The 27,265-nt window shown below is 42.9% G+C and overlaps 1 protein-coding gene across 5 annotated transcripts in view; it reads left to right on the plus strand.

The window, feature by feature from the left end:
* sipa1 (signal-induced proliferation-associated 1) overlaps window positions 1-27,265 on the plus strand; it is a 35,298-nt gene that overhangs the window by 5,396 nt on the left and 2,637 nt on the right. For 3 of the 5 annotated variants that reach the window (XM_086226045.1, XM_086226048.1, XM_086226044.1), the window contains exons 2-15: window positions 13,004-14,532; window positions 14,693-14,817; window positions 14,908-15,096; window positions 15,700-15,874; window positions 16,179-16,282; window positions 18,959-19,116; window positions 19,469-20,075; window positions 20,151-20,425; window positions 21,079-21,447; window positions 22,965-23,091; window positions 23,202-23,334; window positions 24,322-24,420; window positions 25,841-25,913; window positions 26,769-26,847. In XM_086226045.1, coding sequence (XP_086082171.1) covers window positions 13,419-14,532; window positions 14,693-14,817; window positions 14,908-15,096; window positions 15,700-15,874; window positions 16,179-16,282; window positions 18,959-19,116; window positions 19,469-20,075; window positions 20,151-20,425; window positions 21,079-21,447; window positions 22,965-23,091; window positions 23,202-23,334; window positions 24,322-24,420; window positions 25,841-25,913; window positions 26,769-26,847 — 3,627 coding nt within the window. In that variant the 5' untranslated portion in view covers window positions 13,004-13,418. Of the gene's footprint in view, window positions 1-1,272; window positions 1,373-12,311; window positions 12,377-13,003; window positions 14,533-14,692; window positions 14,818-14,907; window positions 15,097-15,699; window positions 15,875-16,178; window positions 16,283-18,958; window positions 19,117-19,468; window positions 20,076-20,150; window positions 20,426-21,078; window positions 21,448-22,964; window positions 23,092-23,201; window positions 23,335-24,321; window positions 24,421-25,840; window positions 25,914-26,768; window positions 26,848-27,265 lie in introns of those variants that run through there. The other 2 variants (XM_086226046.1, XM_086226049.1) reach the window with 2 other exon arrangements.

The following is a 27,265-nucleotide window of genomic DNA, read 5'->3' on the forward strand; positions in this document are numbered from 1 at the left end:
CATGACCTCATTGTGCTGGAACATTGATGAGGATGTTCATAGTAGCATCGCGCAGTAATCTTGAGTCATCGTGGCGGTAGACCGATGTTGATATATTTAGCTTGTCTGTCAAGATTTCAGCTCAAGCGTATTTTCCCGGTTATTATACAGACTGATGCTGTAACTCAGCATCAACGTGTGCAAAGTTAATCAGTAATCTGAAGTGTTGGATGACTGTAAGAGGAAAATTTAGGCTGTGGTTAAAAAGGCCCCTGTATCCAAAATCTAGCCCAGATATGAGCTAAGGGATGTGTTGGTGTGCTTAGTCATTGGGATTGATGAACACGTGGCAAGGTTACCAGGCAGATCTTGTTTTGGTCTGAGTCAGCATCAAATCCTCCCTCTCATTTGGAGCCATTTTGCATGGCTACACCCAGGCAGGCTCCCTGTGGAGGGGCTGAGCAAGGAAGGCAGTTGGACAGGCGGAGTCTTCTCCTCATCAGATGGCAGGATGCCGGCGGTATAAGCCACTGGTTGGATCCTCTTAGCTTGTGCTCTTAATTGTCACCTGTCCCCTGTAGCCACTGATCTTAATGGAAGAGCGGGCAGCGTTATTTTCAGTTGCTCTTTTGTTGCTGGGCAGTAGCGATTTGCGGGATAAAGACAGAGCGAAAACATTTTAATGATGTAAGAGAAACAGTGACTCAGTGAGTCAGAGATAAATGAATGTGACAAATATTCAGTGAGATTGGGTGAGTCAGTCCTCGGTGTTGATGTTGTCTTTTTGAAATGTAGTATTTCAGGACTTTCAAAATGCCCCTGCTAGGATTTTTTGCAACGCTAGTTTTCTGCACAAAACACGATTGCAGTTTCAATATCATAACAATTCGCAGTCAGATCTACAATTTGCCCGTGTAACATCAAGGAAGAATAGAGAAACATGCAAAGAAAATAAGGCTTAGTAGATGAATGTTTGAATGAATGACGCTGTCAAGTTTTCGGATGTTCTATGAGCAGGATAGACCAGGCAACGCCAACAACAAAATCATGATGTAATACCCCTAAAATGTGAGGAAGTGGTTGTTGTCATGAGACATTTTATATAACTATCGGATCCATTTTATTTAGGCAGCCCATGTATATAAAAACCTCCCCCAGTAGCATGTAGCATGTTTGCATGTTGTAAAATGCCTCCCTTCAGAGGTGCTTTTAGGCTTAATCACGATGTCCCTCACAATACATACATTAAACCATTACGCTGCACAGTGGCCCCTTCTCATTGTTCTCGCCGCTATTACAGGAGAAGTGCACTCGAGGGTATTCAGAGCCCCTGAAAGAGCACCGGGACCAGCCATTCACACTTGTACCACATCACTTCATCAGAAATCAAAAGGTCAGAAAACATCCGCCCTGTGAGGAAAGTAAAAATGTATTATTATAAGAATAATGTGTTCTCGGGTTACTAAAATATATTTGTAATTCTTAGTGAATAGCAGCGTGTGTGACTGAGTGACTTCTTTGTGCTGTCACAATGGTAAGGCGGAAGTTGCAACCTCAACCGTTTCTACATGTTAAAGACGAAGAAAGAAGCGAGAGGAGAAAGCTTTTCAGTGCAGCATCATTCGTCTACTCTCACCAGGCAGCGACTGCTCACAGGAAACAGACAAGTGGCCGTCGTGGTGTAAGATGGAGGCGGTGTTGCAGGGAGGAGGTGCTTTGAAATTAAGTTTAAAGCTACTTTTGGTCACATATTTCCCATGCAGGCACAGCTGTTATCTGTCAGTTTAATACCTCGGTGATATCAGCTTAGACTGATAAACTTCAAGGTACGTGACAGTCTGGTTTGTTTTTAAGTCACACCTGGCTCCACAGATAGTCTACCGCACACATCAGTCGCTATCTGCATCACCGTCGTTAGCATAATGGTTCATGAGCTGCTCATTTTTATGTAGGTCACAAGGTGCAGAGCCGCTGGCGTGAATGATATGAGGCCACCAGAGGAGAGGCTGTAAACTGGAGCGAAAGCTTGCCCGTGATCTGCTCATCCTAATGATATTTGGACCTTTTAATATTTGTGATAGCAATGCTAACCCCAAGGTGAAGGTGCAGGTTTGTATTTAAATGGAAGAGTTTGCAGAGATGCTGGTTGCAATGTGTCCACATAAGTGCTGCCAACTTTTGTAGGCTATGGTGGAAAAGATGTGTATGGAGTTCTTCATTGTGCAATCAAAACAGAGCAAAACTATCCATAGCGCAAACAAGAAAGCTTCAGTTTAGCCATTGAACTGAGTCTCTTGGGCAGCACAAATGTTTTTAGGTTTGAGGAAATGCAGTGCACAATTAAATTTATCAAAGTGTAGCATTCTGCTGTTTCTCCAGCAACAGAGAACACGGAAGAGACACTGATTTCTGCTGTTTGCACTGTAAAGTTACCAGTAGTAATAGATGCGAAGGTTGAGGAATTCACTGAGGCTTTATCTTGTGATTTAGTTGTTGTCGTTTTTTTTTTTGTGAGCATGGGCCATCACAAGATCAAGAAATAAACCATCTTGTCATGCTTTTGTCTGAACCACATTAATACCGATCAGTCAGCGTCTTTTGAGGAGATACATTTGAGGTTTAGGTGCGATGACACTGAGATTGTTGGTGCAAAATGAAAATAATGGCTCCTGAGGATGTATCCTGCCTTAGACTCAGATAAAACAAAGCTGGATGACGATTCCTCCGGCAAAGAACTGACGGACTTCAGCTCCTTAATGGCTGAATGACGAAGTCAGGCAGTAGATGGTGATTGTGTTCTTTGAAACGGTTTCTGTGGGCGACTTCTGTGAATGATACACTGTGAAAGTCAACACGGGAGATAGTTCCTTCAAATAATGATAGCAATTTAAGTCCACGAAGGTCATAATAGACAGGGATGAAACCAGTGTAGCTTGTTTACATTTAGAAGTGGCCTTTCCACCACTGCGGTACCCTCCAGTCACCAACACTTACTGAGAGTAAATGAAGACATCTTTCAGAGATTTTCTCTCAAAAACAAAGGTTGTTGTTTTGGTTTTTTTAGCTGACAAATTGCGACGGGTGTGTTGCACTCGGCTTCATTTAGTATCACAATATAGAGACAGTGAGGAAGCAAAGGAGGTCAGAGTCTCTTCCTCTGGAAGTAGAGAAGGTAACAGAATACTATTAAAGCAATACTGCGCTTCCTCTGCTGCAGAGCTGGTGAAGACACAGAGAAGCGTTCAAGCTGAGCATAATAGATACAGTCATGAAGTTGAGGGTCAGTTCCTTTCCCTGTCACCCACACATGTAAAACTCTCTCTCTCTCTCTCACACACACACACACACACACACACACACACACACACACACACACACACACACACACACACACACACACACACAGCCATTGCAGACGGACAGCTGCTCTTCCTGTCGCTGTGTGGACAATGTACCACATCTACACAACTTGGACACTGTTTTATGAAGTCAGCAAATACACATGTAGTCAAACTATCGTACATTTAGGACTTAAATCTCTCAACTTGTCCCTCTGCCACGCACACACACACACACACACACACACACACACAGAAACATGGCCTGTCACAAGGTGTATTTTCAGATACACAGGAAGTGGCAGTGCTCTGCCAGCACACAGTGTTGATGTCATGGCAAATACATATCAAACAATAGAGTGAGTACTCCTTTTTTTTGCTGCAGCAGGATAGGATGTAGGATTGGTGTCTGAAATGTGTTTGAGACAATACCAGTTTTAGGTTGTACTATTTATTACAAGAGGAAGTTAGTTTTTAACATGGACAGTTCTATAGAAAGAACTTTTCTGAGTTTACTTCCTCTTTGCTTTAACTGAAGTGGGAGGTTACAGTAAATGTCTACAGACAGTCCTAACATTCACTGATGTGTGAGATATTCAGATTTGTTCTGTACTCTCAGTGTCTGACTTCTCTGCATTTTAGCAGCTTATTTTTACAGTAAACCCCTCAAAAACATCCATAAAAAACTGAAACTGGACCGCAGCAGTAACAGGTCGGATGACCTCCTCTTGTTTTACTGACTTGGATATAAATCGTGTGTGTGTGTGTGTGTGTGTGTGTGTGTGTGTGTCCTCAGTGGTTCAAGAAAGCAACCTACCAATGAATAATTAAGAACCTGGTAACCCTCACTGCCTTTCACTCAGCCTCAAACATCATCTTGACTTATTTTTAAGGACACACTGCAGGGAAAGTTTCTCATCTTATAGAACGATATAAGAATGAGTCCTAAAGGCCGTACATGAGTTTTTGAATGTGTGGGTCCCACATCTCTAAATCAATGAGTTTTTGAATGAGCTTTCAGTTGATAAATCCCTGAAATAAGGTCTGTGGTTCACACAAGCTCAGGATATTTCAGGGTTCACCCTGGACAGGTCGCCAATCCATCGCAGGATCATCAGGAGCAATTAAGGGATCAGTATCTTGCTCATGAACACGTGGACATGGTCAGGGGGGAAGTGAGGATCTAACCAGTGACCCTTCGGTTGCTCCATGGCCACTCTTCCTCTGAGCCATGCCGGCGCCCTTGCAGAGTTCACTGTAGACATAAAATAACAATAACACTAAAACCAGAAGAAGTGGAAAGCTGGTTTTGGTGACGTTGATGTCATGCATCTGCAGTGTAGCTTGTTCGTAGGATAACGGCTTTGTACTTTAACATAACATTTACACTAGTCATGTAAGTCTCATCAAATTTACATCAAAGTTATTGTTTTTGCAATAATCCATAATCCAGTGCGGTGATGCTAACTTCCATGTTGGCCTATAAAAGTAAGTCACCCCTGCAGCACTCTGTAGTGGAGAAGAAAGGGTGCTCTATGCTACTGTACAGCCCAGAAGGACGCTTGACCTCCATGTACAGAACAACCAGAACAACGGAGCAGGTGCAGACAAAGACAGCTTTTTACTGATTCTTTTCTTGCTTGTAGGTCCTTTGGCAAAAACAATGCTTTTCTACTATTTCATTTTCTCCTTTTCTGGAGCTGATCCTCCCCCCCCCCCCTTTTTTTTTGAAATAACAAAAATACCCATGTCACATTTTCAGAGGATGTCAAAACACATTTTTAAGGGAGGCAGTGTGCTCTGGTGGTAACCCCTAAAGATTGCCTTTGCGCTAGTATAATGTTGCTTTAACTGACAAGAAGAAAAATAAAAGGGGACAAATATAACATTTGCTTCTGTGACTGATCTTTCGTGATTTGCCAGAATCACTTTGAAGTGTTACAAAAATATCTTTATTGTTCCGAACACAATATTCCTAGTCGCTCTGTTACTCACTATATTTAAGGCAGAAAATGAAGCAATATAGCAAGAATATTCGCGGATGTAATGATAGGATCAGAATGTGGGTTATACTCTTGAAGGAATGCACCTTCCTTTATGGGGAAATATGCTTAATTTTCATCGTCCCCAGAGTCAGAGAAGAGGATGGAGGTAGCTGTGACCCTCAGAGGCCAGCTGACTGCTAGTTAGTTAAACACAATGAGTGTGAGTGGATGTGAAGTGTCAGCATACCTCTGTCAAAAGTCATCAAGTAGATCAGGTCCAGGATCTCGGTTTGTCCAGCGGTAATCCTCCTCATCCGCTCTTACAAAGTTGACCACTGTTAGTAATGGCAGTCGCACTTCTACTGGACAACAAACGTTTTAGTTTTTCGGCTGCAGTTTTTAGGTGCAACAAATCATGTGGCCAGCAAGGAGGGTAATTTTTTCTGTCCGATTTTAAAATTACAATGTCTCGGAATTTAAAATTATTTCATAAGAATGTTATGCAGAACCCTCATGATATTCGTGCGGGTAAAGATGGTTTTTGAGGGAATTTTATTTAATGGGTCTTGACAGCTATGCTGACCTCCCAATCCACTACAATACATTGTGCTAAGCTATTTAGCATTCTGCTGGTCTCTGTGGAGAGAGAGAGAGAGAGAAGACTATCTATCTCCTGGTCTGTCACTTGGGAGGCAAATATGCGCATTTCCCAAAACGGTGTTCCTCAAGTTTTGGCTCTGGATTGCTCACAAGTCTTATTCTCTCTTCTCCTCACCACCTTGACAATCATCCTCTTTTTCAATCATGCTATTGAGCTCGGGTGCCAGGGATCCAGGCTTATGTGTCTTTGGGGAGCAGTAACTCAGACTGACATCAGCAAACTGTTTTAATTGAAAAGAGGAGATAAAACACATCACAAAATGGTAAAAAAGAGAGTGATGCAGCACCATGCACTTAGTAGCTTCTGGACTTGGCCCAGTTCACTGTCTGCAGTGTTCCTTGGAGTGGGAGGCGGGGCTGGTGTTGAGCACTAGAGTGAACTCCGTTTTTTGAATCCGATCCAGCCACATTAATACACATTTACTTTCCTAAAAGCATCACAACCAGCCCAGTTCAGTGTCACACATCCAGCAGCAGAGCAGGGATGCAACCGGATCTCTAATGCAACAGGGCTGTGTTGGATCAATAATGAGAGTGAGACTGAGCCTGGTTTTATATTTCCCAAAATCAATCACTATTAGGAGTCGATTTGGAGCTTGTGGTTAAGAATCGGCAAGGCAGCTTTTAACTACGAGGACTGCTGCCACTGACTCCAAACTGACGCTAAAACAAATATTCACTAATAGTACGGTGTGTTCGAGCAGGTTTCCCCATCTTTATGTTTCCATTAATATCAAAGCCGGATGATTTTAAAGGCACATTATGCATAAGATACTTTCACAATGTCACTCTTTGTGAAAGAAAGACAGCAACCACGACAGCGCATTGCAATAGTCACTGCAACCACGTTGTACCGAAGCTGATGCGATAGAGTCGATACGGCTGCAGTAAGAGCGCAACTTTTGTCACTGATCACATCTAATTACTGCTAAGCTGATAAGCCAGTTCTAACAGCTCCACCTGAAGGGAAAACAGATCCAATCTTCCTCTTGCCATTAAATACATCAAACGACTGCACCGTCAGCAGCGAACGTCTGGCTGAGAGAGCTGCTCATTCATGCAGCAGCTTCTAGGTGTGGAAATGACGTCACCCATCCTCTCAGGGTTCAAAAGTCAGTCATCACTTCCTGTTTAACAGGACAAAGACTCATACGCGGGGGTGCAAAATATTTCAAGCAAGCGTGACTTCCCCAAAATGATGCGCTTGTGTGTGTGTGTGTGTGTGTGTGTGTGTGTGTGTGTGTGTTTTTGATACTATCTCCCGTCTGCCTTCAGTTTTAGGCAGAAACCTATTAACTTTATCCTGGATTTAACTGGGAAGTTATGGCAGACAAATAGCTAATCCTTTAATGTCTGTTGCTCAGAGTTGTTTCTGATTTTACCTCTGGCTTTGAGTGATTTTGTGCGTGTAGAACTGAGGTTCTCTACCGGTTCTGATGAAATGAGGAGCTCTGATGAGGTCAGAAGCCCCCCAACAGTCCCTGAATATCTGGGTCGCCCCTCCTGGACTGACAGAGAACCACAAAAATGTAGTTCAATGGACCTTTTAACGCCACTTAATTAAATGCATTGTTGTAAATTAATCAAACTGGACTGACAACTTAATTTTCCTCCACCTACAGTAGGTTCAGGGCTTTAAGTCCACTCCCCTTCTCACTAAACATGCATAGATAAAAGGATAATTTAATGATGAGTATCTTTTCATTTATTTATAAATGAAGCTAAAGTGCAGCATTTTGGCGTATATAAAACCACAGTAATAATAAATATACTTTTAATTATTTAGCACAGATAAAAAAAACAATATGTTTGAAAAAAAGGATGTGGTGCAGCATGTTGTGCTAGTTTGGTACATGTAGCTTCTTCCTCTTGTAATAAGAAAAAAGTAGTGTGAATACAAATACTGAACATACAAATGTGTGTTTATCATAGAATCCTTACATAAGTACTAACTAATAACACCTTTGATTGTGAAGGAAAGGCTCAGCCCCCCAACTCACTAGAGTTTGTTGGTTTAAGATGATTTCAACAGAAGTCGTGATTGTTTAAGTAGACCGATGCAATCATCAGTTTGTCTTTTAATTTCATTTATTCATGGAATGATGCTGTTTTATTTTGGTACATTATTTAAATCGATGCAGACTGCACACCCGGGGAACGAGCGGCGTTGCAGCTGTGTTTATAAAGTGGGAATATGAATTCTTTTCAAGGCTGTGACCCACCACTGCATTCATATGATGAATCAGCTTCCTTTGGTTTGGAGAAAATGGGCGACAGAATATTGCCCACCCGGGTCATACTGTATAGAGTCATGGTAAATCAAGGCTGCATTCCTCACTGCAGTTCCTCCTCAAAGCCATTTAATAGAAAGTGTTTGAGGTAATGTTGATGTGGTGGTGAATTTGTGGCTTGGAGAGCATGAGGTGTCACACTCTGTTCCCATCAACCACTCCACTAACTGAAGTGAGGGAGTGTGTGTGTTTACGGTGGGAGTGTGTGTGTATTTGATGGGTGCTTGTATGTAACATTAGCTTTAAAACCACTTCAGTATATTTAACCTAGAAACTTGATGTTTTGGCTTTGAGTCGACAAACATGATGTTGATATCAGTGTGAAGTTTAAGACTTATTTCTTGGGTTCTTCTTGCCATATTTTAATTGTTGTCCTGAAGACATTTTTTAGAGGTTTCTGTATCTGTGATGTGGTGTCCTGCATCATCAGAGTACATTCAGCTTCACGAAAAGCTATTGTCTGAGTTTCTAGTTGCTGTTAATTCTCCGAAGCTTCATAATATCCATCCGTCCATCCATTTTGGATACCGTTTATCCTTTAAGGGTCATGGGGGGGGGGGGGGGGGGGGGTTGGAGCCTATCCCAGCTGACATTGGGCGAGAGGCGGGGTCCACCATGATGGACGGGTCACCAGTCCATCACAGGGTCATCAGGAGCAATTAGGGGCTCAGTATCTTGCTCAAGGATACTTGGACACCGGGGGAAGTGAGGATCGAACCAGCAACCCTTCAGTTGCTAGATGGCTGCTCTGCCTCTGAACCACGCCGCCCTTCGCTTCATAATATCCTTAAGTTATTTTTTTTTATTGCAGCTCACTCAACCTTGCTATTACAGAATCATCCATTTATGATTATATTGGGGCTTGGTTTCTTAGTCATACTGTTGGAGGATTGCTCAGCCAGAAATATCATGGGAAACATTAAGCTGCGATTAATAATGTATGGGTTTTTTTCTAGGATAACAATTTTTTGGGATCAAGAAGTAGCTGTTTGAATGACAAAGCCTCACTGACTTTGTGTTTGGAGGATGGACAATAACATTCAAGCTGCCAGCCTAGTGAAGAAAACATTTCAGTTCCTCTTCACTTTGAACTACGTGTATTATGCACTTCTCCATTGCAGCAGCACAGAAAGAGAACTGTTTCCCCTAAAATGGTTGTAACTGTAACTGTGAAGGTGATATATATTTTAAGCACTTGACTAGATCGGAGAAGAAGTCATCAGTAATGGCAATAATCTGAGTCTTACAATTTGCTTTTCCTGCAGTTGAAACTGATTCAGAGGGAGAGGTTATTTTCCTCACCAAACAATTCAACCTTAGATGAGGCTGAAATAACAAAATTAATGAATTTGATTGGTGCTGAATACGCAGATTTCATGTTTCATACAAAAAAGTGACAAACTTCCTCTGTCATCATGAGGTAATTCCACTTTTACTTGTCATGTTTGCGAATCATCCTGCAGCCATTACAAGCTGAAAATATCAGTCTCAGTATTTGATGGTGAGTTACGAATGATTGAGTCATCCTTTGGTGTTTTACATCACGATATAAGAAACCGTGTCATGTGTCAAAAGTGAAGCTGGTTCACTGATGGAGTTGAGTGAACAAGGTTATTATAAACCACTGAGTGAACTGAATACCACATTTAGAAGTTGGCACCAGACAGGTTGCTCTGGAAACAAGGACTGATTCACGGGTTGGGGGTCTTGAGACGCTGCAGGGATATGTGATTTGTACAAAGGCAGTGAGTGATGAAGTCCAAGGTCAACCCCTGCTCCGTGTTGGTGGAGAGAAAGTGTGTTTTTGGCCGACCCTGAAGTTGCTTTTGTTGTTGGAACAACATGAATACAATAATCTACACCCCCATGTAGAAAGAGCAGAAAAAATAGATTGCTCACGTTTTTTAAAAGCGTTGTGTAGATACTTATAGACAAATATAAACTGTGCCCACATGTAGGTTAACGTCTTAAAACTTCCAGAAGGGGAACATGAGCAGAGTTTTAATGTCAGCAGCCCTGGCACCTTACAGATGGTGCACAGAGGCTGCTCTATGTGGACCAGCGCTCGTGTGTCAGATTAAGAAGCACACTGAGCCAGAAATCTAGTTTGAGAGAGAGAGAGAGAGAGAGAGACAGAGAGAGAGAGACAGAAAGAGGGAGAAGTCTAAACAACAATGAAGGTTCAGCAGCAGACTCTGCACCATCCCTGTATGATTGAAGCACATGACATAATGGAGTCTTGCTTGAGTTCTGGCAGTCGTTATTCAATAGTCTGATATTCCACATAACATCTGGTACTCGTTCTAGCTGCATACACCAAAGGGCACAGCTCCCACTGAGGACGCTGGGGTCATGCCCACAATTTTCACAAATTTTAATTACATTTGTGGAATTCAATGACCTGAGGAGAAACATACATTCCACAATTACACAGAAATTAGTCCCGGTTCAAGACTAATAAAGACAGGGCTGGAAGAGCACTCCTCAGAGCGCATGAATACTTCTGCTAAGGCCACTTGGAAAATGCTTCTGTTTTATATTTAATTGTATGTTTTGGCCCAAGCTGCTTCCCTCAATCAAGGCTCATGAAAATCAGGCTGGTAGCTTTTGCATAATTCTGCTCACAGGTGGTGAGCACTCACAAATAAGAGTGAAATCATAAATTCTCCACTTAGCTGTATTGCAAAGAACATGATTTAGATTATAATTCAACAAAATTCTGCACAATGAATCAACGTTAAATTAAAACTGCCATACGCATACGGCAATATTCACACATCATGGTGCTGCAGTGATGTCCTGCCTACACACAATATTCTGCAGACTTCAGAACACGTCTCTGTTTGATACAGATCCCCACAGAAATCTCACCATTTTAATTTTTTGATGAAAATGAGTATGATGATGTAAAATATGAGCAATTCCTATACGTTGCAAGTCATATCACAATTGCGCTTAGATATTTCATAATGATAATGCAGCCCTAGTTTGACAATAGAAAATGTGAAGTGTCAAGTGAAATGTAACGATATGTAAGTTTGTTTTTTTTTTATCTCAAATTTGGAATCATCATATATTTCTTATCTGTGTCTGAGGGACTGTTTGCTCAGGATCAGTCATGCCATCTCTGGTTTGAGTGTTACAGACTACAAATTATACCAAAATATACCAGATGGTTGTTGATGTAAGTGGTTCACATCGCTCAAATGAGAGCAGTGGGAGGTAAATCAGCTCAACATGAGGTTCTAGTGACCGTTTCAAAACCCCAACATGTTATTTAGTCATTTTTCCACTTCCATGGACACGTTTAAGTATTACAGTGTCACAGCTTAGGAGATTGTAAATGCAAACAAAGCAATTGTAGTAAGATCAAATATAAAATTCTAGAGTGAACACAAATGTCCAAAACTAAAGCCTGGGTGACTTTTTCCCCTAACCAATCATTCTGACAACCATGTGTCCCACAGTGCTGTCAGTGATGAAAGATGACTTGAATACAAATGAGAAAAGGTCCACACACAACAATGCTCAAGTGTTCAATTGTGGAGTCAAAGATTGCAAATAAGCAGTCTAAAAAGAATTCATACCAAGCCCATAGAAAGCAGGTGAAATTGGCAGTCTCCAAATCTTCCCGCTAACAGCGAGAGTGTGTCCTGAATGATAGAAGTGCATGTAAACATCCCCACACATTAGCATATCTGATGCACAAGTGAAACTAGTGCTCGTCATACAACTTCCATGCTCTGTTTACAGCTTTGCAAAACGTTACGCTTCACTTTACTCTCCAACTATGAAGAAACAGAACAGCCAAGAAAGGGAAACAAAGATTGCTTGTGACGTATTCGAGCGTGTGTGCGCGCACGAGTGTGTGTGAGCGTGCGATGGGTGACAGTAGTCTTTTCTGGTAGCAGCTTTGCACCGCTGCACCTGCTCTTCAGAATGCAAGCACACGAGACAAGCCGTCTGCGAAAACAGTGTGACAGGAAGAAGTCTCGTAGCGCTGAGAGCAACTAAAGGTCTCAGCTTCAGCTGATTGACGTCAGTTTGGTCAAAGACAGGGCATCATCGACACATGATCACAGACACCGGCTCATCCGCACCTAAAACTATATCCACTTATTTGGTAAGTTACGATCCATTCGCAACACATTGAATTGTTCTGAGGATGTAAAAAGAGGAAGAACATTGTTCCATAGTCCTCAGTGCAGAGCTGTCACCTTTGAAAGGACATGTTTTTACAAAATATCACATTTTTATTCACGATGTCTCTGTTATGAAGTGCAAATATTTTTCTTCAGGCTCATGCAAGAGCTCATACAAGTGTGCGCTTGCGTTTGTGAACATATGTGAGGGTGAGACAGTTTACTTCTTTTGTATGTTGCCACACTTAGTAAGCCAGGAAGCCCCCCCCCCCCCCCCCTCCTGTGTTAAGACAGTCCATTGTGAGTGTCTGCAGGGTGGACGTGGAGAGCTTTAAGTCTGCTATGAAGCTATTTTGGGAAACTTTGGAACGGAAAGTGTGTAAAGGAAAGAATAATACCGAGGTACGAGGCATAGTCCAATAATAAAACACACGTCAGACTTGCAGGCTGCTTTATTGTTGGAAGTCAATACTTGCTTATCAAGACCACTCACACAAATCGTTGTTGTTTACTCTCTGACAAGCTGCTATGAGTCCAATATAAAGCTGTCTAATGAGATAATAGCAGGGTTGATGGGAGTGATTAAAAAGATGTTTCTTTGTTTGCAGGCACTGAGGAGTGCAGACGTGCAGATGCCATGTTAGAAGGAGGGCAAACAGAGGCTCACCTGCACAGAGGACAGAGGAGAGTCGGGCTCCAGTGATGATCCTCTCATCCTCACTCCATAGGAAGGAGAGTGGATTACTCCCAAAACAGCACACCTGGATGGGCCTCGACAAGGAAAAGCACCAGAAACATCCTCATTTACACTCAAGAACCCGTTGACTTGTGATAACACAGTGTGGCATCAAGGGTTTAGAAAGTTCAACCATGAAAGTGGTGTGAATGAAGGCTTTAGTTGTTGCTTTCTCTGAGCCGGGTTCTTCATCTTCATGCACAGCTCTCCCATTCCCACCAGCCCCATAAAGACTAGGACGGACGTATAATTTGGAGAGCAGGAAGAATCTCCGATCCGCAGGCACCATGCAGTCAGATGACCTCTTCGTCCGCAAGTTTCGCCGCCAGAATGTGCGGCCGCCTATAGCCGCCGTCAACTTTGATCCCAAAAGGGAAGCAGGTGTTGTGGAGTGGCCACCTAGGAGGGACGGCGATGGAGCTGATGGAGACAGCCTTACTCCAAGCCGTGTGGGACTGACTCTGCGGGCGGTGGGCAGGGGCCATATCATGCAGAGGAGTAACAGTGACGTTACTTTAGGAGACTTGGACTCCTCCGGGAAGGCAGGCGGGAAAGCAATTCGGGTTGTTGGTGAGAAAGTAGGTGTTGGCGCTCAGGGGGACTCAGGTGTGGGGCTACACAGGGAATATGGCAGTCTGTCCTCACTGGAGAGACAGACTCAAGTCCAGGAGCCAAGTACAGACAGCCAGGGGCCCCTGAGTCCAAATGCCCTCCGCTTTAAAGACCCTTTCCTGCTTTTAGGACTGCAAGGCAATCCTCCAGAGCCTGATGGATACTTCCGAGGTCTATCTGCCTCCACTGGGGACTCTCCAAAACCCGCCAAGCCACCGAAACCTGAAGGTCTTAGTAAGAAGGCCAAACCTGTGCCACCTCAGATCCCTCAGCCTGGTCCATATGATAACATTGGTGGTGGAGCCTGGGTGAGGAACTTTGCCCATTATGATGTTCAGAGCATCCTGTTTGACCTCACAGAGGCTGCCACAAACAGAGACAGCATTGGACGGAAAAAGAATATCACCTCTGGGGCTTCCGCTGCCTCCCAGCTACGTCCCCTCTCCCAGGCCATCCCGTCCTCACCTGCACAGGGTGGAGTAGGCAACGGGGGTAATGCAGATGATCCTGAGCAGTCACTGCTACTGGATGAAGGCGATGGCAATGATAATGAACTCCTGCTCAGCTGCCCCCATTTCCGTAATGAGACAGGTGGAGAAGAGCAGGTGGGTCTGGGTCGATCCCAGGGCCGAAGGGGACTGTGGTTGAGCCTGCGGACCCCCAACAATGGAGTGTCAGTCTTGGAGGAGCCCAGAGAGAGTCATATCCAACCGCAGGGCAAGAGCAACTACTTCATAGAGCATGCAGATCTGGGAGCCCATTACTATCGCAAATATTTCTACATGAAAGGTAGGCGTCACACTGCAGTGCTGAGCAAGACATTTAGCTGATTACAAATGTTGAATTATAGGGTGGTGCTTGAGACTGGGCACCACACTGGTTCCACCCCCGCAGCATCACCTCCATTATTCTTCCTTGCATCTGTATTTATGTTGTATTTTCATCACAGAGCATCAGAATTTCTTTGGCATGGATGATCGCCTCGGTCCAGTGGCCATCAGCTTCCGTAGGGAGGAGAAGGAGGGAACTAGCGGCGCCCAGTACAATTACAGAATCATATTTCGCACCACAGAGGTAAACTGGCACTTTTTTTCCTCCTCAAAGCTTTCGTAAAGTTCAGCGAGTAAAATCGATGTGACTCCTTTTCTTGATTCCTCTCCTCAGATGAAGACGCTCCGAGGTTCCATCTTGGAGGAGTCAGTGCCGTCTGCCGCTCGTCACACAACCCCAAGAGGTTTGTCTCCCAAGAGGCTGCTGGAGTTCATAATGCCTGAGCTGAACCTGCACTGTCTTCGCTTGGCGTCAAACTCACCTAAGGTCCGGGACACGCTGCTAAAGCTGGATGAGCAAGGGGTAAGAACAGCTCACCTGCTGATGCTGAAGCTGTTGCATACAGAATACAAACAGATAATGTCAGAAGAAAGCTCAAAGGTCAAGCTGGAGTTCTACATATTTCTTCAGAACCCGGGCCTCATTCATATTCTTATGCCCAATTTCTATTCCACTTTGGGAATCTTTTAGCCCACGATATGGTCTTACAGACAAGATGCAAATTAGTCCTAAATATAAATATATTTCACATTTTTCAACATAAGTCGCACTCAAAGAGTTCCACAGCCCATACTTTATTTGACAAATGTACAAAAAATAAAGCAACTAAACTCTCTGTTTTATTGAAGCTTACAGCAGTCTGAACTCAAGGTGGAGGACAAGTGATTAGTTTTGTGAAGGAGTTGTTGGGCATAAAAACTGAGGAGGATTAAAAGGGATTAATAGAGTTAATGTGCGCTATGGAGGTATGACACAATTTCACTCCTTTTTGAGCTGTAAAATATGATGTTCAAATATTTAGAATAACTATGAGATGTAACCGCAAAGCCGTGAATATGCATAGCATCGTAACAAAACAAAACAGAAAAAAACAACCCTCTTTGCTTTCTCTGTTTTCTAATGTAGCTGAACTTCCAGCGAAAGGTCGGGGTGATGTACTGCAGGGCCGGGCAGAGCTCAGAGGAAGACATGTACAACAATGAGAGCTCGGGGCCGGCCTTCGAGGAGTTTCTGGATCTACTCGGGGAGCGGGTGCGGCTGAAGGGCTGGGAGAAATACAGAGCTCAGCTGGACAACAAGAGTGAGCTGAAAACATTCACCACACCCGGATCTATTGGCTGTATCTCACCTTGTCGCAGAGCCATTATCCCAAGGGCATCGGTGCAGCATTGAAAGCCTAAGATAACTCCTATCTAGCCACATGTAATCTGAGTAATGTCTGCAAAATAGCATAGTCACGGCTGATTATCTCTGAGCCGTTTTCCTTCCAGTGAGTAGCAGCCAAGATGCTCCCACAGTTTAGTCTTTCATTCAGACAGCGATTTTGTTAAATCTCTGCCTGTCGATGTGTGCGTGATTTGTGTGTTTCTGTCTGTCTTGTGCAGCCGACTCAACGGGGACACATTCCCTCTACACGCGCTACCAGGACTATGAAATTATGTTCCATGTCTCCACGATGCTGCCCTACACAGCCAACAACACACAACAGGTAAAACACACCCATCTTCGTTTCAGCAAACAGAGATATGACGTATAATATTTGTTCAAGAGTCTTACAGGTCTAAAAGAAAAAAGGAGAGCGTCTCATCTCTAATCAGGCTTTTATGCTTTTGGTGCTCACTCCCACCATCATGCTTCCTAGTGTCGCCATCTCTTCATCTGACTGTTAGTCCTTCATGTGCAAAATATGTGTGTGTCAAAGCCCTGAGATTCTTCTTTCAAGTGACTTTGGGGTTTTCTGTTTCTGTTACATATTGAATGATCACACGATTTATTGTTTAACACGTATTCATCTAGTTACAAGTTCTAGTTTTCCCTCCTTTTGAAAAAAAATGGCATTTTTTGTAGAATACGGAATCATTGAAATTAAAGGTGAATTTGACAGATAGCACAACTATTGGTTTTTATATGGTGACAAGATTATTAAGTGTTGAGTACTAGTGTGATAACGTAGTAATGACCGCTGAGTACTAGTGTGATAACGTAGTAATGACCGCTGAGTACTAGTGTGATAACATAGTAATGACTACTGAGTACTAGTGTGATAACATAGTAATGACTACTGAGTACTAGTGTGATAAGGTAGTAATGACTACTGAGTACTAGTGTGATAACGTAGTAATGACTACTGAGTACTAGTGTGATAACGTAGTAATGACTACTGAGTACTAGTGTGATAACATAGTAATGACTACTGAGTACTAGTGTGATAAGGTAGTAATGACTACTGAGTACTAGTGTGATAACGTAGTAATGACTACTGAGTACTAGTGTGATAACATAGTAATGACTACTGAGTACTAGTGTGATAACATAGTAATGACTACTGAGTACTAGTGTGATAAGGTAGTAATGACTACTGAGTACTAGTGTGATAAGGTAGTAATGACTACTGAGTACTAGTGTGATAACATAGTAATGACCGCTGAGTACTAGTGTGATAACGTAGTAATGACTACTGAGTACTAGTGTGATAACGTAGTAATGACCGCTGAGTACTAGTGTGATAACATAGTAATGACTACTGAGTACTAGTGTGATAACATAGTAATGACTACTGAGTACTAGTGTGATAAGGTAGTAATGACTACTGAGTACTAGTGTGATAACGTAGTAATGACCGCTGAGTACTAGTGTGATAACATAGTAATGACTACTGAGTACTAGTGTGATAACATAGTAATGACTACTGAGTACTAGTGTGATAACATAGTAATGACTACTGAGTACTAGTGTGATAACGTAGTAATGACCGCTGAGTACTAGTGTGATAACGTAGTAATGACCGCTGAGTACTAGTGTGATAACATAGTAATGACTACTGAGTACTAGTGTGATAACATAGTAATGACTACTGAGTACTAGTGTGATAACATAGTAATGACTACTGAGTACTAGTGTGATAAGGTAGTAATGACTACTGAGTACTAGTGTGATAACATAGTAATGACTACTGAGTACTAGTGTGATAAGGTAGTAATGACTATTGAGTGCTATTCTGATAATGTAGTAATGACCGCTGAGTACTATTCTGATAACGTAGTAATGACCGCTGAGTACTAGTGTGATAACGTAGTAATGACTACTGAGTACTAGTGTGATAACGTAGTAATGACTACTGAGTACTAGTGTGATAACGTAGTAATGACCGCTGAGTACTAGTGTGATAACGTAGTAATGACTACTGAGTGCTATTCTGATAATGTAGTAATGACCGCTGAGTACTATTCTGATAACGTAGTAATGACCGCTGAGTACTAGTGTGATAACGTAGTAATGACTACTGAGTACTAGTGTGATAACGTAGTAATGACTACTGAGTACTAGTGTGATAACGTAGTAATGACTATTGAGTACTATTCTGATAATGTAGTAATGACTATTGAGTACTAATGTGATAAGGTAGTAATGACTATTGAGTACTATTCTGATAATGTAGTAATGACTATTGAGTACAAGTGTGATAAGGTAGTAATGACTATTGAGTACTATTCTGATAACGTAGTAATGACTACTGAGTACTATTCTGATAACGTAGTAATGACCGCTGAGAACTATTCTTATAATGTAGTAATGACCGCTGAGTACTATTCTGATAACGTAGTAATGACTACTGAGCACTATTCTGATAACGTAGTAATGACCGCTGAGTACTATTCTGATAACGTAGTAATGGCCGCTGAGTACTATTCTGATAACGTAGTAATGGCCGCCGAGTACTATTCTGATAACGTAGTAATGGCCGCCGAGTACTATTCTGATAACGTAGTAATGGCTACTGAGTACTATTCTGATAACGTAGTAATGACCGCTGAGTACTATTCTGATAACGTAGTAATGACTACTGAGTACTATTCTGATAATGTAGTAATGACTGCTGAGTACTATTCTGATAACGTAGTAATGACCGCTGAGTACTATTCTGATAACGTAGTAATGACCGCTGAGTACTATTCTGATAACGTAGTAATGACCGCTGAGTACTATTCTGATAACGTAGTAATGACTACTGAGTACTCACCATGACGTTGAGGTCCAGTCATCAATATCAGCATGGTAACTGCTGCAGTCTCCTTTTTCATGTGGTCTCTTCCCTAATCCATCCTTGGTTACTCTGACCTTGATCGTATTTGTTTAATCTTTATTATTATTTTTTTTTCTTCAGCTGCTGAGGAAACGTCATATTGGAAACGACATTGTGACGATCGTGTTCCAGGAGCCAGGTGCTCTGCCCTTCACGCCAAAGTCCATCCGCTCCCACTTCCAGCACGTCTTCATTATCATTCAGGTTCATGAGCCCTGCACCGACAACACCTACTACAGGTCTGTTGTGATTCTGTCTTTGACTCATCTGTGCAAAATAGTCATAGTAAATTAAATCAAACCCCACAAATGGTTGGATTTTTGTTTTTGATTGCAGGAGAAAATAAAATATACCTCACAATTTAGCTTGTTACAAAGGATAGTTTCATGTTTTTCGTGTATGCTTGACACATTTAATCAAGTTACAATAATTGTGAGGTAGCGTAGGAGACAGTACTGGTTTATCTATCAGATGTTTGAAAAGTGGAGAAATCTGGAGAAAAGAAAGCAAAATAAAACAAGACTTAGATTGAGTGTTCCTGCTGCACACTCTCTCTTACTCTGCCATTCCTCTCTTTCTCTTCCCTCTCAGGGTTGCTGTGACACGTTCTAAAGACATACCATTATTTGGCCCACTGTTCCCTAAGGGCGCCCGATTCCCTCGCTCACCTGCCTTCAGAGACTTCCTCCTGGCGAAGGCAGTGAATGCTGAAAATGCTGCAGAAAAGTCAGAGAAGTTTCGCTCCATGGCCACACGCACGCGGCAGGAATATCTGAAGGACCTGGCTGAAAACTATGTGACCACGACACCCATTGACTCCTCCACCAAGTTCCCCCTGCTCTCCCTGGGGGGCAAACGCAAAGACAAGCTGAAGGGTGCCAAAGGTGCTGAGCTGCACAGTGCCGGGGCGCTGGTGTGGGCTGTGTTGGTCAACAGTGTGGATGAAGGGGAGGCAGGAGAGCACAAACTGCCCTGCCTACTGGGGGTGTCAGCTGAATCGGTGGTGCTCATTGAAAGATGCACACGCAGAGTTGTGTTTAATTGCTCCTGCCGGGACGTCATCGGCTGGAAAGCAGTGACAGAGCCTAAAGAGGGGGGGCCGTGCTTGGATATCTTCTACGAGCGAGGGGATTCTGTGTCGATCAGTGTGATGGAGAGCCAGGCTGAGGATATACGAGAGGTGGTGCAGAGGCTTGAGGTGGGTGATTTTACATTTGCACCTTTCTTGTTTTATCTTTGAAATCAACTGTAAACTCTATCTCCTCATCTGTAGTTGGTCACCCGGGGGTGTGAAGCCCTGGAGGTCACCCCCCTGCGTGATGGAGTTGGGCAACCCGGCTTTTTGATGAACGAGGAGGGCTTTGTGACAGAACTGCAGCGGTTCTGTTACGCCGAGAGCGGCGGCCTTCAGCTGTGGGCTCGTGTGGTGCGTCTTTGCGGACACTCTCTAGTTCACCTGAGCCCAGAGGAGAGAACCAGGCTTCTGCGGACCGCACACAAGATCCACATCACTGTCATCCCACCAGATGAGAACGGCAAACCTCGCAGGTTGGTGCAGCCTTAGCGTGGAGGGTTAGGAAGAAGCAGGGGAGACTGTGGGAGAGGGTAGCGAGGATAAAGCATGCTGATGACAGTAAAGAGTAGTCCCAGGGAGGAGAAGAGAGAGGTGGCCAGCAAATAAAGAGGAGGGTGTTGGTTAGACAATTCAGTTCCGAGGGACTCGGGGGTCCCATTTCTCTTTGTTGTTGACAACCTGCAGTGAGCGTCACACCAGCTGGCTAACTGATCAATTCCTCTAAGAATGAGTGATCACACCAGCAGCACACTTTCATTCAACTTAAGTCAGAGGCAATGCAGAAACAGCTGGTGTGGACGGCGTCGTTGAAATAAATAAAAATGATATTAAACTGCAGTTTTGTAACTCTCAGTTAACTTCAACATTGCAAGGCCAGCCTTAGATGCTCCCGGTTTATTTATATTTCCGTCAAGTGTTTGCTCTGTGTGACAACAAAGCAACAAACTGTCATGAAAACGTCACACTCCTCTATAGGCAGTGGAAGTTGTGATTACAAACCTATACGACAGAGACTTCAACAAATATAAAGACTTTAAAGGATTCTCCTCATCACTTGCTGAAAAACCTGGATGCAAAAGTGAGGTTGGATGGTTTTCTTCCTAATAGTGTTATTTCTCTCCTGTAGGAGTTTCTCTGAGCTCTACCAGAAAGCCATCAAGGATGCGGAGTGTAAGCCCGGCGAGAATCAATCCGGAGAGGCCTGGGTGTTGGATGAGAGGGAAGAAGATGAAGAGGAGGAGGAGCTGAAGGCTGATGATGGGGCAGACATGATGGGTGTGCAGGTGGAGAGTGAAGAGGCTGAAGAGCAGGCGCCTGATCAAGGGCAAAGCGAGACAAGTCACGGCCCCCTCCTCATGCCGCCCAGCTTACCTTTGCTACGAGCCACTTCCCTGCAGGACCAACCGGCCGATCAGACCCAGGAGGGCAGCACCTCACAGCTCACACGCAGCTACTCACTAGAGAGACAGCCCTGCTACAGAGACACGTGTGATGGGTGAGTGTCCCAGCCCTAATGCTGCTTTGTATTCAGCCCTGCCATATATGTGAAATGGAAGAATGGTAAGAAAGGCAGCTTCAGTTGATACATCTGAAGATGGCAAAACCATCAGCTAGCATCGAGTCTCAGCATCCTGAGACTGAGGGAGGAAGAACATCAATATCTGAATCTAAAGCAAATACTGTTGTATTTTGACTTTCAGGTACTCACAAATAAGTGTCTTGTATTCACGAATTCTATCTATCTATCTATCTATCTATCTATCTATCTATCTATCTATCTATCTATCTATCTATCTATCTATCTATCTATCTATCTATGATGTTATTTCCCTCCTGCATCACTTCTGTAAGACTCCAGAAAGCAGAAAAAGTCAGCCACATACACTTAGCTTGAGGTTAATGGTGACAGGCAGCTAACAACCGCTACAGCTACAAAACGACAGCAAATCCGTCCAAAACATTTGTGTAAAAACTATACTTTTTTTTTAACTACAAACTCTTTGATTTGAGTTAAAACATCAAAATATAATGTTCTAAGCTACATAGCTGTGGCTGGCTTTTTCTGCATTCTGGAGACACAAAGAAGTGATGCAGTAGAGGAAAATGTCTTCATAAGGTCATAAAATCTATTTTTGAGCAACTGACAGGCAAAATATAGTTTTTGGCCTAAGTATTGCTTTAATGCACCTTTTCTCTGCTCCAGTGCTAATCTACATGGATGGTTAGGGTGCACACCTTCTCTCCCCAGTTGAAACAGAGTTCAATTAGACATGATTTCAAGTTTGTCTGCTTAAGGATGTCAAGCAGTAAACGTGAAAAACACATTTACAGCCATAACGAGAACTCTGATTGAAAGGCTTGACAAACATGGCACCTCAAGGAACCTGCTGTGAAAAATTATTATTTCTGTTTCTGAGCTCAATCATTTGCACATCTTTAAACTGATATACACGGGATACGGCAACAGTGTGTGAGTGTGTGTTTGTGTGTGTCGGGGGGGGGGGGGGTTCTTCCACAGTAGAATAGAGCTCAGTTGTGCATATCCATAATCCTGTTGTTAAAACAATCAATATTGTGCAGACCAGCTGATAATCTGTGGAAAAAAGCTGGTAATAATAAATAGCAGGAATAAACAGCGTATCCATCTGAAAACTCCTCAAAAAATACTCTCGCCGGAAGCTCATCCAATCTTCAATTTATGAATTGATCATAAGTTGTTTACAGCACTCTGACAAAATCAATTTAACTGCATGTTAGCGTAACACAGACCAGAAATGAAAACTTGACCAAAGCTGCATCAAAAAAAAGATATTCTTGATGGATAAATCAGGCGAAGCAGGAGAGGAAACATCAATCAGGCTAAAGCCAAAGCAATCCTGGAGATTACTTGTCCAAGTGTTCCATTTTCTGACCTCTGGATTAGATAAAAATGTCACAAAGCATCAACAACAGATTTGCTTTGTGTTTTCCCTCCCTTGAACATCATCTCTTCCTACACGCCCCGGCGGACAGACACGTGTATGACAACGTGGGGCTGAAGGTGGAACGCCACATCTATGAGAACGTTGGCGAGCTGAGGGATGCCACACCTGATCTGATCTTGGCTGTCAAACCCAAAGTTCCCCTGGAGGATGAGCAGGTGACAAACTGAGACAAAAAGGACATCTGAGTGGTTTCTCCCCCAACCCTCCGTCGCCTCCTGACAGTGTTGTTTCCCCTTTATCTCTGTCTTTGTCTGCACCTCTTCAGTTCATGGCGACTGAGTTTGGTGATGACAAAGCTTCGGCGAGCGACTCCTCTCTCTCGTCGTCCCGCTGGTCATGTATAGACCGTGCTGAAAGGAACTCACGAGCATTAAGTCTTCACAACTCCATCACCAAGAGTAAGTACCTCCCTGTTCTTGCAGATTTTTAAAGCAAAACACTTCAACTCTTAAAATGCATTCGATGTTATTGAATTGCAGCATTCAAAATGAGGAAGATCTGCTTCCTCTGACACCACAGCTGACATGACACGATCAAATGATGTCAAAATGAAAAATTACACATGTTTACAATTCATCTATGCCTGATTTCAGCCCCAAATTCCTTTTTTTTCCAGATCCCTTTGCCCTTAAACCCCTCTCTTCGTTATCCTCCCTCTGCTCCCCTCTGGATCCCCTTTGTCCCTCTTCTTTCATCCATGATGCCCCATGTTCCGCTAATCTAATATCACCCCTGCCCTGCTGCCACCCCCTGTCAGTGCTGGGATAAAAGGGGGACAGATGGGTAGTAGGAGGGGTGGAGTTTTAGGCAGCCTCAAATCAAGAAACCCCTCTTATACCATCTGCTCTGCCTCCGCTGAGACCACGAGCCTCATCATTTAGACGCCATAAAAGCTCATCACATTCTTATGATTTTTGCGGGGGCGGCTGCTGAGGCCTCGCATTGTGTTGGATTAGGCCTGCAAACCTTTAATTGGAGCGATCTAAAACATATTTCACATTAGTTACAAAACTTTGACAGAAATATGTTATATTACAATATAAATAACATTTTTAGATCATTATCTTGCTGCATATTTATCACCGCCTATCCAATTAGTTGAAAAGTAACCCTGAAATTCCATCTTAACTGGCCTCAAAAGGATGTTGAAATGTCAGAAACAGAATTAAGTGAAACGTCACATCAACATCATTTCATTTCCTCTTTCTCATTTCCTGAGTCTGACCAGCATTAACACAGCAGCACCCCCCAGTGGTGGCTCTCAGCTACTGTTCAGTCAAAATGAAATTGGCCTGTCATTTTATCCAGTCACACTGTTTCCCTGTTTTGTCCTTGGTGCTTTATGCTCATATATGTTTCAATAAATGTCTAAATCTTTCTCCCAGTTCTCTCAGAGACGACAGATTCAACTGAAGAGGAGTGGCAGTCCATCGCTGACCTGGCAACCGCCTGCCGCAGCATCCTGGAGGCTTTGTCGCGAGAGGGTGAGGAACTTTTCACACGCACAGCAGACACTTCACTTTTCATAAATATGATCGTAAAATAACACAGTAAACTGGCACAATCAGAAACACAGAGAGAAACCTGAGTGTTCCTGTCTTTATCACATCCTAAATTGTATAACGTCTGTAAGGTCTAGATAGTGCAGAGCCCTCTGAGATTCACAGCAAGAATTTATTTGTTTCACTGTCCTTTGCGATATGTTTTGCATTCCCTCAACATTGTCATTTCATATTGGGTTTCGGGATTGACTGAGCTCATTTGGAATACATCTACCTGTGAGTGTACAGTTGTCCTGAGTACAGGAACTGAGAATCAATCTGGGAATTTGTGTACTTCCAGTAATGACAGAATCAAGCTTGTTGAGCAGTAGCACTGTCTCCTGGTACTGAATTCCCACTTTAAAGTTAAATTCAAAGCTAAAAATATATGTTACGATGAAGCAGACACACACAAAATTCTTGCTGGGGACCTCAGTTACAGCCCACTGTAACAGTTTACAGCCTTCACCGTCGTGACAATCATCCGAGGAAGACCCCCTACAACAAAAATCCCCTTTTCATAAAGACAAGTTTGATGAGAAGGAACAAATCCCTGACCTCAACACGTATGGGCCGACTGGCCTCATCACCACACATTCGGGCTCAAAAATATTTTGAAATTGAATCGAAATCTCAATATGACCCAGTGCAAATCCAAATCTTCAGGACGAAATAAAATCAGAGGTTTTGTGAAAGGTAAAATGTGCTTCAAAATATCTTTCAAGACATTATTATTGTGGCGCTGCAGGGAAATCCAAGCATGCAAATCAGATTCAGCGGTCTTGAAAAAAACGTCTTTGGTACAGATCCCTGCAAACATCACACCATTATCGTTTCCATACATTTGACTATTGATTATTCCTTCTAATATTGTTAGTCATATCACTGATGCAATATATATAAAAATGCACACACACACACACACACACACACACACACACACACACACACACATTAAGCCCTACAACACATCCATGTTTGATATCACTCTTGCCTTTGTGGATGAGGCGGAGAGAAAAAACAACAACCCTGCAGCCATTTTCCAAAGAGAGGAGGCTGATGCAGCAGCATACTAAAGTCCATGTGTGGGATGTTTTATGAACTCATCACAAGGGTGTGATGTTAAAGTGTCCACATGCTTGTGATCATATAATGCATGAGGAGGAGGGGATTGTTTTACGAGTGCTATGAATTTGCAGTCAGTGTGAAGAAAATGGCTTTGTTAATCTACTGGACTTGAAGCAATCATCTTCTATCTTCACCTTCTTTTCTCCATCTCCTTCTTTTGTTGGGGGGGGGGGGACTTTAAAAAAAAAAGAAGTATATAGTGTAATATAATGTGAACACTCTTGATTTGTTCCAGACCGTAAAGCTGGAGATTCTTCCCAAGCAGGATCTGACCAGACAGACGGCAAACTGAAAGACTCAAAGGAGAGGTGGGTCCCTGGGTGGCTGTAAAGTACATTCAGTACTTGACTCTTCAATAACGCTGTTGTCAGTCTTTGTCTGAATCATTGCACATGTCCCTTTTTCTCGGACGGATATGTTCCATACGCTTTAATTCTCGCTCAGTTATTCAGGTTTTATGGGGGTTTGAGTCAATGTGACGCTTTCTCTTTCTCCCTCCCTGAAGAGAGACCTCACACTGATGCACATAAAGAGCACTGTCCATAGCATCCTGGATGTTTCCCCCCACAAAGTGAATTTTTTATCAAAACCAAATCAATAGAAAATAAAAGCTTTTTACGCGGAGCTTCTAATATTGACACCCACATACTGTGGAGGTCATCACAGGCGACTCACCTTTCGATCCGGATCCAACTGGCAGAAAATTGCAAAAACTTGTCATAAAATGAAGGGAATTCATTCTATTGAAATTGGCTAAAGCTACAATACTGACCTCAAGAACCTTCTCATCCCTCCTAAAGTCATGCTTTTCATCTCACTGCTCGGGCTTGTCCCTTTAGGGGATTGTGTAGAGAAGCAGTCAGAAGAAATGCATCATGGGATGACTAGACTTTCTCAGACAGGGTCATCCTGTCAGCCGTAGCAGTGAGTGTAAAGCCATCTCTTCTTTAGTGTCGGAGCCGTCAAGGACGTTGTCTTAGCTGTGACTGCAGCAGCGTCACAGAGAGCTCCACGTCTAATCAAGCAAATTAGCTCTCTGTTAGATGGAGGGACTGAGACTACGCTCTCTAAAAGGACCCAAAGACCTTCATCTGTTTGATTTGTTGCTTTTCACTGGTGCATTTCAAGCTAACGATCAGCGTCTCTGCTTCTCTCTGTTGCAGTGACTCTCCAGGCCACCTGGAGGAGAAGGTGTCGCAGCTGGAGGCCATGCTGAAGAAGCTGCAGGATGACCTGCAAAAGGTGCTTTGACTTTCCTGAATGATTCAAACTTTTTTTTTTTTTTTTTTTTTGGTTTTTGTTTTTTTTCTCTGTAACAATATTTTCAGTGAGCTCCACGGGATATTCGGCAGGTAGGAAGAAATGTATTTTAAATTGTCGCAGGAAGGAGATGATGGGCGTTTACTGATGCAGGCACATCCTTTTCAAGTCACAGCGGACTGAAATGTAGAGATGCATTAAATATAAAAACACTATTTTTATTGATTATTTTGTAATAGTTTATTCCAATATCCTTTTATTTTTCAGTAAATCTGCTTCCACCATTCATGACAGATCCTTGAACGCTGTAAATCAATATTACATTTCTACTAAACATGATCTAGTGTTGACATACATGTTTCTGTCCACCATTGTGAAACATAAATGCAACGAGCCAGCA

The sequence above is a fragment of the Aulostomus chinensis genome, chromosome 15 (genome assembly GCF_037954235.1).
Source record: "Aulostomus chinensis isolate RoL2024-O1b breed Wild chromosome 15, RoL_Achi_v1.0, whole genome shotgun sequence".
Classification (NCBI taxonomy): domain Eukaryota; kingdom Metazoa; phylum Chordata; class Actinopteri; order Syngnathiformes; family Aulostomidae; genus Aulostomus; species Aulostomus chinensis.